General features: G+C 45.1%; 1 protein-coding gene across 6 annotated transcripts in view; it reads right to left on the bottom strand.

The window, feature by feature from the left end:
- The window catches only part of RALGAPA1 (Ral GTPase activating protein catalytic subunit alpha 1), a 210,289-nt gene extending 204,950 nt beyond the window's left edge, over positions 1-5,339 (bottom strand). For all 6 annotated transcript variants that reach the window (XR_014780905.1, XM_084791681.1, XM_084791684.1 and 3 more), the window contains exon 1: positions 5,207-5,339. Coding sequence is in view for 5 of the 6 variants with exons in the window: in XM_084791681.1 (XP_084647807.1) it covers positions 5,207-5,312 (106 nt within the window). In the remaining variant the exon portion in view is untranslated. The remainder of the gene's footprint in view (positions 1-5,206) is intronic.
- Between the last annotated feature and the right edge of the window lie 7,338 nt (positions 5,340-12,677).

The raw sequence follows: 12,677 nt of genomic DNA, 5'->3' as shown, positions 1-12,677 counted from the left end.
TGGGGAGGGGGCGGCAGCTTTCCTCTTTAGAAATGATCTTTTGAAAAGGAAGAAAATGAAAGGACAGTCCACAACCAGCTGAGGCTGGGGGTGAGCGCTCGGCAAATCGTTTACTTGATAAAAAAGACTTGTCTTAGTTGGCTGGGGTGCTTCTGCATGGAGAGCAGTTGACTAAGGTTGTGGTCCTGGCTCTGACCCTGAGCACTGAGAAAACAAAACAACAGTAACAAAACAAACCCACAGAAAACTTTTATACTGAATATACAAAGGCCTTTCAAAACTAAGAAAACCAAACAATGTTAAACTTCTGAGCAGGGCTGAGGAGATGGCCCAGCAGAGCAGGTGAAGCATCTGCCATACAAAGGATGTGACCAGCGCTCACATCCCAAGCCTGGGGCTTGGAAGGCAGGAACAGGGATGCAGGAGCAGGTGGCTCGCTAGCGCGGCTGGTATCAACACACCTGGACTTGATTTAGAGACCCTGCCTCGACAAATGAGAACAATCCAGATTTTAAGAGAAAGTTTACCAAGAAAGTAAAAAAAGTTACACAATGCCAATAAACACAAACTGTCAGACGTGACCAGCATACACAGAGGCTGAAACAAAGAGGACTGGTCACACAGAGCAGCCATAACACATATATGGAGGAACTGATACTCTCATACCAGCTGAAATGTTGAATAATAATAAAGAAATTGGCAGTTTCTTCGGTTGTTTTGTTGTTGAGACAAGGTCTCTCATTCTGTAGCCCAGGCTAGACTGTAACTCACGTAGCTTCAGCTAGCTTCAAATTTGAGACAATCTTCCAGACTCCACCTCCCAAGCGCTGAGATTTATAGGCATCAGCCACACACCCAGCCACTCCATTCCCAGGTGTCTGTCCATTCCAAATGAAAAGTATGTCTATTCAAGCACACTTGGCAGCAGTGTCACTTGTTCATGGTTGTGAGCCTAGCCTTTAAGGGCTGAGCCATCTCTCCAGCCCAGGAGCTTGCTTTACTTGTAACAGCCCCAAACAATGCACGTTATTAATCAACAGACAACTGGAAAACCTGGGGTCTAGCAGACTACTTCTCAAGACTAAGCACACAAACCACTGGCACCAGAGGACAACAGAGATGAATTTCAAAATAATGAGGCTGAGTAAAAGAAAACAAAAAAACACAACATAGGAAAGTTTTAGTTACATGCTATGTAGTCCCATTTATATAGAACTCTATGAAATGCAAATTTAAAGAGCAGGTTGGAATTTGTCCAGGGATGGATGGGAAGGTATAAACTGAGGAGGAAGGGAAGGAGGAAGGGGAGCATGAAGAAACTTGGGGAGGTTAGGAACATATTCATTATCTCATGCACATGACTATAGGTTTTTGTTGCTTAGTTTTGAAGGCAGTATTAGGGACTGAACCTAGGACCTCGGGCATGCTAGGGAGGCACTCTAGCACTGAGCTACAGCCCCAGCCCTTTTTCTGTTACTTGTGGAGAAGATAACTCCCCAGCCTTGTATAAACAGTGAATGCTTCATTACTGAGCTACTGCCCAGGCCCTAGCTATATTTATCTTGTCTGGCTAAGTCTAATGTTGATTTCATGAGGTACCCCTATGTTAAAACTACTGTAAAAACTTTAAATATGTGCAATTTAATCCGATGACATCTATACATTAATGAAGCTGTTAGAATGACCTAGCAATAATCCATTCTTAGCTAAGTAAGCATGTGTTTTAAATGCAGACAACTAAACTTCCAACTTGCCACTTTAAGTAGAAGCAAACCAACACTTCCAGAATATGCATAATATGCCAAGAACTATCTTACTCATTTTACATGTGGTAACCTTATTATCATTATTACTATATCTTAAAGCTACCAGTGGTAAAACAAGTGAGGAGGTAAAAAAAAAAAAAAGATACCACAAAACTCTAGAAACCAGATAAGGCCTCTTCTTTTTTTTTAAGCCTTTTAGTTCCTACAAATAAAGACATGATATCATCAGTAAGCCAGCAGATTTGAAACCTAAATCCATCAGGAGTCTTTTTTGTTGTTGTTGTGTTTTGTTTGTTTGTTTGTTTTTTAAGGCAAGGTCTCACTATGTAGCCCTGATTGACCTGGTACTCCCTATACAGCTATAGCCCAGAGCGTCTTAACTTGTAATCCTCCTGCCTTAGCATCAAAGTGCAGCACTACACCTGGCTAAATTCTATAAATTTAACTGGAATTTTCACTATAGTTGAAACACATGCCAAGAAAAAGGTCCACTGGATATTTAAATTTTATATTTTTATATAATAACCGATTTTTAAAGAAGAAAAAAAAGACCTCCCCCCACACACACTTTGTTTGCATTTTAAGGACTTTAAAAACAAAATGAAAGGTAGGCTGGAGAGGTAATTCAGTGATTAAGAACACTGGCTGCTCTCCCAGAGGACCTACAGGTTCAAGTCCCAGCAATCATAAGGTAGCTTACAACTATCTGGAATTCCACCATGGACCCAACACCCTCTTCTGGCTTCCTTGGGTACCAAAGCACCCAAATAAACATGTAGTACACAGACATACTTGCAAAGCATGTACTGCACAGACATGCATGCAGGCAGAACATCCATACACATGAAAAATAAAATACATCTTTTAATGGAAAGCATTGAGGAAGACATCTCTAAAGACTTTCAAATATTGAACATTCTTATAGCTTTCTGTCCTGTCAGTAAGGACCTATACAGAAGACCACACTAAAGTGGTTGTAAAACAGTGATGCCTACAGGAGACAGATCCTATCTAGAAAGACTTTGTCTAAGGGGGGTTGATATTTTATTATCTGGATGTACTTTTCTTTGGTCTGATACGGCTCTGTGTAATTAGCCGACTAAGCAGTCTCTTCACTGTATTTACTTAAAACCCTACTTATTTTCAAAAAGAATTTAAAATGGCTCTTCCAACTACAAAATAATATACTAATTGGCAAGGCTCTAAGGGTTCAACTTTGTCTTTCTGTTTCTCCCATTTTCTTAGAAATCATATTAATCTTATTTTAAATAAAATAGCTGTAACTATCAAATATGGAAGCTGAAACGCTGCTCAGCAGCAAGAGTCTGCTCACATACTTGAGGCCCGGGTTCAATTCCTCACCCTAAGGCAGGAGAACTTAACACCAAGCTTAGCACTTGAGGGTTCATCTATTAGTATGAGTTATGATAAGGGCTCGGAACCCAGTACTCTGACACTTGGGACCTGAATACTGTTTTTCTGTTCATTTAGCAGCATCTAGCATGTTATATCTAGTAACCCCCACAGAAAAGGCGCTTCCAGACATGATCAACTGTCTGTTTTTGGCAAAACGCGTCTGGTGAGGCAGCACGGTTCTACAACTACGTCAGTGTGGGCTTCTCACGGAGCACAGGTCTATAAGATGTTCAACGTCTCAAAGTCCTGGAAGATGTCTTCCTGGTGATTTCTATATTTTTAAAAAGAATCTTTAAACTAATAAAGCAAAAAGGTTTCTTTTTTTTTTTTTTAAGTATTGTACTTTCAAATGAGGAAGCTAAGTCCTACAAAATACCCAATGTGATAGCAATCTCTTATTTCCCAAGTTAGGAAACATACACACACACAGACACAGACACAGTCACACACACACACACACACACACACACACACACCACAGAAACCACTCCTTCATCAACCATGGCAGTTAATTTAGGAAATCCCAATACCCCGTTGTAACTCAGCTTCAAAGTTCTGCATTTATGGAGCCTACCGCTTGCCTCAAAGTGAGAATCATGTTCCACCAAGTGTCCGGTTTCCAACCGCCACTATTTTCTAATACAGCTACGCTCACAACTACTTAGCATGTCTCAGCCACATCTTTTCGGACAAGTCTTGCTTTAATGACTTAGCTCCAGAATGAAAGTAAGATGTTTAAAAAAACAAAAAACCTCTACCATCTAAAACTTCTACCATAGTCACATGGTTTGCATAAGCTAGATTTAATCGAGTTCTCTAATCTAAGTACTTGTGATAAAGATTAGCTGTCATATATGTAGGAAGGTTGAAAAATAAATTAAGAGACACAAAATCTGGTCTTAATTTAGTATCGCAGCAGCTTAGTAGAACCACGGCTTACCTTCAACTTTCTCATTAGTTAAAAAAAAAAAAAAGGCAAGAATATCTCTACTTCCAGACAGACTGCAAAGACAGATTATAATAATTCATGTGAGACCCTTTGTACACAGGAAAGCATAGCACAATGGCGGGTATTATTAGTGGTATCTGTCACAGCACAGTAGAGAAATACATCCCTGAAACAGAGGACACACCACTAAACCTATGTCACTCTCCAAAACAGGTAGTTACGGGAAAATAGCCTACGATGATAAACTTTGAATCAGAGTCCGGGCATCTGAGCTCTAAGCTCAGTTATGCTATTATTCAATACATAAACCCTGGCTAACTTTCCTTTTCATCTCAAATTTCCTCATTTAAAAAAAAATCCAAGTACAGAACAAAAAGTTCCATAGGTACAGTCTGGCCCCCATCAACATTATCTATGACCAAGTATATAAACCCCTCACGTAACACTGTATCCCAAACTCAGCTCGGTTCGGTCTTTAGAAAAACTGAAGTTGGAGACGGCTGAGAATAAGAAATTTTTAATGAAAACTGAATTCTGTAGAGTTCTGGAGAATCTTGTTCTCTGTAATTATTTTTCTTTCTAAAGGACAGCAAAGGAAGAACGGGGGTGTGGGGCGGTTTCTTTCCCACAAGCTTCGGGAACCACCCACTTCCCAAAGAGGTGTAACAGCAGACTACGGGTTATACCGCCCTAACGAGCATTTGCTTTTCTTTCCTCTTGGGTGGGGATGGCAGTTGTCAGTCATAGGGCAAACACACCCTCTAAACACCATTACCCACAACACCAAGTGCCCCTGAAGTCTCATCAAGGACTTAAGTTTCTAGCCTGACGCTCCTTTTTGTTTGTTTTTCTGTTACTGTTGTTTTTTAAGAATTCAGACCACGAACTCAAACGTGGGTCTCTCGGTGTCGGTGCCGATCGGTTTGTGCCAACTGCCAAGCTGCCCCTTTCCCTCACCCTCCGCCCCGCCGCGAGTGGGCAGAGACGCCGCCCTCCCGACCGCGCCAGGTCGCGAGGGCGAACCCCCGGGGCTCGCAGGCCCCGGCATCGCCCCCCAGGTCGCTGCTCTCCTCACCGATGACGATGCGCAGGTGCTTGAGGCGGGTCAGCGCGTCCTTCTTGGTGTCCAGCACCTTCTGGGTGGACTTCTTCACGTCCCCGTGCGGCTTCTTAGAGAACATCCTGCGGCCGCCGCGGCCCCTCCCGGCCGGGTCCCGACGGCCCAGCGCAGGCGGTGGGCGGGGAAGAGGCTAGCCGCGGCGGCTCATGCGCTCCCCCGCCGCCGCCGCCGCGCCGGCCCCGCTGCCAGGCCCGCCTCGCGCCGCCGCTGCACGGAACCTGCGGCCCCGGCTCCAATATGGCGGATCCGCCCGGCGCGCTGCAGCGACGAGAAGACGCGGAGCGGCCGCCGCCGCCCAGGCCTCGGCCCGGGCCCCACAGCCGCGGAGATGGAGCGCTCCGCCGCGCCGCCACTCCTCTCTCCCTGAGGCCCCCTTAAGGTTGAAGCTTCTCTAGCAGCTTCAACCCCGCAGAGGCCAAAACCGAGTCGTGTGGAGATGGAGTTTCACGACTCTGCCGTCGGTGGCGAGCGGTCCCCGTGGCAACCGCCTTCTGACGTCAAATGCTCGTGACGTCACGCCGGCGTGAGCTCATTTCTGCAGGCTCTCACCTCTTTGGTTTCCTCTGTGAGCACTAATGAAGGGCAGGGTAGCTAAGGAAGGTGTTGTTTACTGTGTGCTCGTTGTAAACAGCGGTTCCTAGAGTTTTTGTTGTTAAGGTCATATCTCTGCTCTTTAAGTTGCGCCTAGTAACTTGAGGTAAACATCAGAGCCGATGTGCAAAGCCAGCTTGATAACAGCTCTGAAGCCTTGGCTCTAACGTCATTTCACTTTCTAACTATGATTCCTCCTGTTTTGCAAATTGTTCACTTTCTAATTTGGATTCTTCCTGTGTTTTGAAAGCAAATGATCAAAAATGTACTGTACTTTTGAGACGCGTAGGAGTGTGGTACATCCTTTTCCTTTAAGTTACCACGCATATGGCTAGGGCCCGTGATCTCCAGCACATAAACAAATAACAAAAAAACACAAACAAATACCTTGTACAGGTAAAGGAGTACTACCATGTATTGAGAGAAAAATTAAAACTGGATGATTTTAAAGGAAGGCTGTCATAGCATGTGAAGTACTCACACAAATCTAAAGAAAGATCTGTCCAGTCCAATTAAAACAATTAACTAAGCGTGGTAGTGCTCTCCTGTCATCCCAGCATTTGGGAGATGAAACAAAATTCAAAGTCAGGCTCAGCTACATTAGACCATGTCTCAAAAACAAAGCAAAAAAAAAAAAATAGAGAAAAATGAAAAACATGAATAATAATTACAGAATTATACACCTCTTACTTTCTCGACAGTGTCTTTATCATTGTCCGTCCCTGGTGCCTGGGCACCTGCTGATCTGCGCTCTATCACTCTGAATTCATATTTCTTAGAGGGTTTTGTTTGCATTTTTTCTCTTAAAGATTTTAAAAGATTTATTTTTATTTGTTTGGCTGACTGCTCAGTTGGTTGGTTGGTTTGGGTCTTTCAAGACAGGGTTTCTCTGCCCTGGCTGTCCTGGAACTCACTGTGTAGACCAGCCTGGCCTCAAACTTACAGAAATCCACTTGCTTCTGCCTCCCGAGTGCTGGGATTAAGGGTGTGCACCACCGATGTCCAGCATGTTTGTTTGTTTGTTTGTGTGTGTGTTTGCCTGCCTGCATGTGTGTCTGTGTGATGGAGCCAGAGCCCCTGGAAGTAGAGTTGCAGATGGCTGTGAGCTGCCGTGTGGGTGCTGGGAACTGAACCCAGGTCCTCTTAATCACTGAGCTAATTTACTTTTATTTTAAAGTGTGTGTGTGTGTGTGTGTGTGTGTGTGTGTGTGTGCTCACACATTAGTGCAGGTGCCCTTTGAGGCCAGAGATGTCAGAGACCTTGAAGCTGTACTTAAAGGCAAACGTGGGTCCTCTGCAAGAACATATGCTCCTTTCACCACCGATCAGCTCCCCCCAACCCCTAGGGTTTCACTTAAAGTCCAAGAATCCTCTTATTGTCTCTAGCTTCCTTCATTCAACATAACTTTTTAAAAAAAAAAAAACAGTGATGCATTGTTTCGTCAGTAATGTTTGCCTTCAAATAGTAATTCAGCAGTGAGTATAACAGCATGGACTACCCAGCCTATTTGTAAGAAACAGTGATTAATAGAAAGCTTCTGAAAAATAACAAGACATGTAAAAATGTTTGTGTGATCTGATTCAGAAGTTCCACTTTTAGAACTCTTCTGAAGAGTGTCAGAAATGAGGGGGAAAGTCTGTACATAGTAAAGCATTATTTATGACTCTATAAGCTGACTATATGACCTCCTCTCCATGGTATGGCTAAGGGCAAGGTTTTTGTTGTAGATATGAGAGAATAGCCGGAGGCATCTGGAAGAGTCCAGAGCACAGAGACAAAATCGTACACTGGACGTGGATGGCAGATTGGGCCTGGCTCGGAGAGAAGCAGGAGCAGAGGAGAGAGAGGTGGAGGAACTGAGGGCAGGGGGAGTGTTGGAGGGCAGAGAGTGATGCTGAGAGGTAGCAGGGCTGTAAGGAGAATGTGTACAGCTGGGGTGAGAGAAGTCTAGGTTTTATGAACTTGACACAAGCTAGCATCATCTGGGAAAGGAAGAAAAGAAAGGAAAAAGAAAAAAGAACATATCAATTTTAAACTAAAAAGATCAATACGTTTGTGTGAGACTAGAAACTGTCAGGCTGGAGGCAGAGCTAGGTTGGTAGGCTGCTAGGATGCTTGTGCAGGAAGGTGGCTCATCCTGGTAGGCCCAGCACTGTGGAGCTGGAGGCAGGAGGATAAGTAGTTCAAGGTCACCCTCAACTCCATACTGAGTTTGAGGTGAGCTACAAGTCAGGAGGGCGCAAGTAACGCTTTGTAAAATAGCTAGCTTTTTTTTTTTAAGAGTTTCTATTTATTTACTTATTTGTCTGTAGACATGCTCAGGCTCACCTCAAACTCAGTATGTAGTTGAGGGTGACCTCCCTACACCACCCCTATCCCTTCCAGCCCCCCAATACTAGGTAGGAGAGAAAGAAGGTTAGAGGGGAAAGGGGACGGCGATACTGTTAGACAACTTAGTGCACATAGGGGTGTCGAGTTCCTTCGGGCAAGTTTGATCTTCATCAGGATATTTCCAACCAGCAACCAGCAACCAGAAAACAGCAACAAACAACAAATAATAAACAGCAACAACAGCAGGGGCAGCAGCAGCTGCCGCCTCTCTTGAGGTTCTGGCGTTGATGTACCCTTTGCGGAGACCCCAGAATTCCAAAGATAAACTATCTTCATCTGGAAAATCATGCCCCTGCCAGGGTACGAGACAAATCATAGTCAGCTGCTGGAGACAGTCTGAAGCAGGTGCATACCCCACACCTGGGATTAAAAGAAATTCTCACTACATTGACTCATCTTCCCTCATTAGGTATACAGTCCTAATGGATGGATTTCAAGAAACAAGTCTGAATTGTCTTACAGTTTATGTGTGTGTGTGTGTGTGTGTGTGTGTGTGTGTGTGTGTGTGTGTTATGTGCACATGCTAGTGTGAGTGTGCAAATGTGTGTTCAGTGCAGGCCAGAGCTTGAAAGTCAGATGTCTTCTATCACTCTCCACCTTAGTTTTTAAACCCAGAGCTTGCTGATTAGCTGGCCAGTGGGCTCTGAGGACTGGGGTTCCAGAGTGTAGCCAGGCCCAGGTTTTACTGCTTTCACGTGGGGCACTTAGAATCTGAACTCAGGTTCCCACGCTTGTGTGTAGAGAACTGTAAGGAACCATCTCCCTGGTCCTCCCCTCACCCAGATAGTTCTGTCTTAAGGCTTCCTTTCCCCTTGTGTCTAATCACCTACCAAGTCCTGACGATTTCACTTCCTACATATATATCTTTGTTTGGTCATCTCAACTATAGTGTTGGTGTTGACCTTGAATTCATAAACTTCCTGTCTCCATCCTTGGAGTGCTGGAAAAAGTGCTAGGGGCATGGAATGTAGCTCAAGGTTGTAGTACTTACCCTGCAAAAGAAACACACACACACACACACACACACACACACACACACACACACAATGGATATATTGATATCAGTGCACATAATTTTGGGGCATAGTATATGATTATTTAGGGAATGTATAGCACTTCTGATCAAAAGACCCAAACCCACACTTGAAGAAGAGATAAACCTGTTTTTTAGGATCCCAAGTGTGGGATCAGAATGGTCTTGTGAGAGAACAGGTGAGGTTAATCCACTAGAAGACCAACTACCTCGTGCGGGAGCTTGAGTGTTGCCAGCTGAAAAGATCCCGTGAACAGACTCTGGGAGGAGATACATAAATGAACCCAGAACTGGAGGCGGGGCTTTTTGGAGACTTGGGATAGTTTTGGCTGTTCATTGCTGCACTTCGAGATGCTCTTAGAGAGAAGAACCACTCGAGGGAAGGCTTCAGGACTCCTGCTCCTGCTGAGGTTCTGGGTTTTGGTTACTCTAGGTTCCAACAGAAGAAATCTTGCAGATTGTGCCAGGAGAATCGTTCCTTGGAACTGATATCCTTATGGTTTTGTTATTGTGTCCATTAATCCTCCTTTCCTATTGTTTTGGTTAGTCGGGTTATAAGTGACGTATGCTCGGTCACTAAGTTGTTAATAAAATAGATTGTTTAAGAAAATTGAGCATACACACACTTGGTGGGCACCATGCAGGAGGAGCTGCAATGAGCAAGCAAGCTTCCTGGTGACAGCCCACTGTTTTGCAAGTCTGCAGTGGGTATGCCTTGGGGAGGCACAGCCCTGGGGGCTTAGTCTCTGGATTCCTTGCAGCTGCTGTGCCTTCTCATGTGTGTCATTGCTGTATCCCTCACATATCTGGCATGGTGTGAATAAGTGTGGGGAGGACCCTGACTGCCTATAGTCTTGTGTGAGTGTTTCCTGGGTGACAACCCACTCATATGTGAGCATTTTCTTGCAGATCATTATGAAGATGAACCTTCATAAAACATTGTTTATATGAATTAATGATTTTAGAGAATTCCCAGTTTGCTTTAAGTAGTTTTATTGGGGAGCATGTTTTTCTATGTATACTCATTGTAATCATTCGCTTAAAGAAAAATAGAATGTAACCACATTGTGATTTTTGTACTACCTAAAAGATTTTGCTGGGATATATAAGCTGTAGGAGAAAAAATAAAGCTGTTGGAGTGGTTGGAATTTTGTTCCATCTACAAAATGTGTATATGTGTATATATGTAAAAATAGAGCCTGTGGAGTTTGTTCCATCCACCAGATGTGTATATGTGTATACATATATATGTAAAGTAGCTGGAACGTTCTTCTTGAAGCTTTGCTCCATCCACCAAATATGAGAACGTGTGTGTATGTGTGTATGTGTAGAGCACGCCAGGAGCAGCAACTCTGACTCTCCACCAGTTACAATCAGTTCTAGCCTGGAAAGTCAAGCTTTTTACCCTCAGAGTAAAGTCTGCGGGGTGATCAGGTGCTGATGCTACACCCCCACTTCAGTTAGCCCTGTAATATCAAAGTTAAGCACTAGATACACAGTGTATACATATGCAAAGATTGTATAAACAGTAGGTACTCAGTAACTGCTTACATGATTTATGCAAATATATTTAAGTTGCCAATTACTTTGCTGTCAGCTCAATAATGACAATTTGTCGCCCTGGCAATGGGCAAAGAGACACCTTGTTCTTGGTGGTGTTCCTCTATCAGTCAGGGGCAGAGCGATGGCAGTCCGTTGTTCATCCTAGCTTAATGCCTGGCTTAACGGCCAAAGCTGTTTTATGCCTAGGACTTACAAAAAAATCTAATCAAATTCTGGCAGCGCAGCGCAGCGCAGTAGGAGTCCTGGGGACTGCCTTGCCACCCACAGACCTCCCCTCCAGGGCACGGTGAGCCTTCAGCAGGGAGAGCCGCCACAGTGTGCTAGTATGTGGTGGTCAAACAGGCGAGAAAGAAGTGGAGCCACTAGGAGCATTGTGAAGACAGGGAGAACTGCAGACTCCTTGGAAAGAAGTAGGCTGGTGTGATGGTGACGGTCCAGCCCGAGCTGCCACTGAGTCTTTGGTTATACAGTGGCAGGGGTCAGTGTCGATGTCTGAAGCTCGTATTACCACTAGAGAGCACGAGGATGTCCCTGATTGGGGCAGCCACCGAGGACCACGCGGATGTCCAGGAGCGTGCATAATTGGCTCGGTCCCTCACAGCATGTGCTGGAGAGCTGGCTCCACCTCCAGCAGTGCAGGACGCAGCACTAGGAAGAACAGGCCCTGTGTTTTATCCAGGAAGTTCAGGGGAGCTGGTCCTGGTAGGGGGGTGTGTATGTGGGAGAGCTGACCCTACCACTTATCTGCCTTGGGGTGGCCCAGGCCCAGGCACAGAGGTGATACTGCCCCCTCCCTCAGTCCCCTTTTGCCCCTTGACAGCTCTGGCAATCGGGAAAGCTGCTCACAGGGTCTTGAGCCTGGGCAAGTTAGCCTTGCCTCTCACCAGCTGCAACACTCTGGAGAGCATGCCCTGTACTTTGCCTGGACAGCAAAGCAGAGCTGACCTTGGGGCGAGTGTAGAGGGGACCACTTGTCTGCGCTGTGTGATGGCGTGGAGGGGGTGATGTCTTGCCCCTTTGCCCATCGCTCTCACCACCTGTAGCAGTCAAGAGAGCTGGCCCTGCAGTCATTAGAGCAGGAGAGTTAGCTCTGCCCCTCACTGGCTGCCTCCTGCACATGGTGGCATTAGGTGTCCTGGACAGAACAGTGCTGGAGAGCTTGCCCTGATGCTGCAGATGAGAGACAGCAGGCGAGCTGACCAGCTCAGCTAACACCCAGGCCCAGACCCAGGGCTCTGAATTGGCTCACCCCAAAATCTGAATCATCTGCAAATGGTTGGGATTCATGAAGGGGTCAGTCCTGCTGTTCCAAAGCTGCAGGGTCCCTGTGACACAGGGCAACAACAGGATAACCAGGAGGAGTCCTGAGGAGGATCCAATATTGATGGTGTCACAGAAACCAGGGGACTCAAATCAGATCGATGACTCACTGCAATGAACATTTGCAAGTGAAGATGTGTGAATAGAGGGACACACTGTGACATAGTACAGCCTCCACCATGAGATGTTTTCTATACATTGTAAGTTTTTTTGTTGTTTATTTGCTTGTGTGTTTTATTGGGGGGGGGATTGCAAGAGTGAAGGGTGGCTATGAGGCGAAGATGAGGGGAACTAGAGTGCATGATGTGAAATTCACAAAGAATCAATAAAACGTTAGAAAGAAAGAAGAAAGTGAAAGCCAAAATGGACATTTCAATGAGTGAGATTTGTTAAACAAAGAACATCAGGTTTTTTAAAAAGGCAATTTGCTTAAGGATAACACAGGAGAACCGATGATGGTAGGAGGCAAGGGGGGGTGGGGAGGAGGAAACTGCAGGCTCAGTTTTCTTAACCAATATATTTTATTA

The sequence above is a fragment of the Acomys minous genome, assembly GCF_964271855.1.
Source record: "Acomys minous genome assembly, chromosome: 8".
Taxonomy (NCBI): domain Eukaryota; kingdom Metazoa; phylum Chordata; class Mammalia; order Rodentia; family Muridae; genus Acomys; species Acomys minous.
This window is presented reverse-complemented; position numbering and strand designations above follow the sequence as displayed.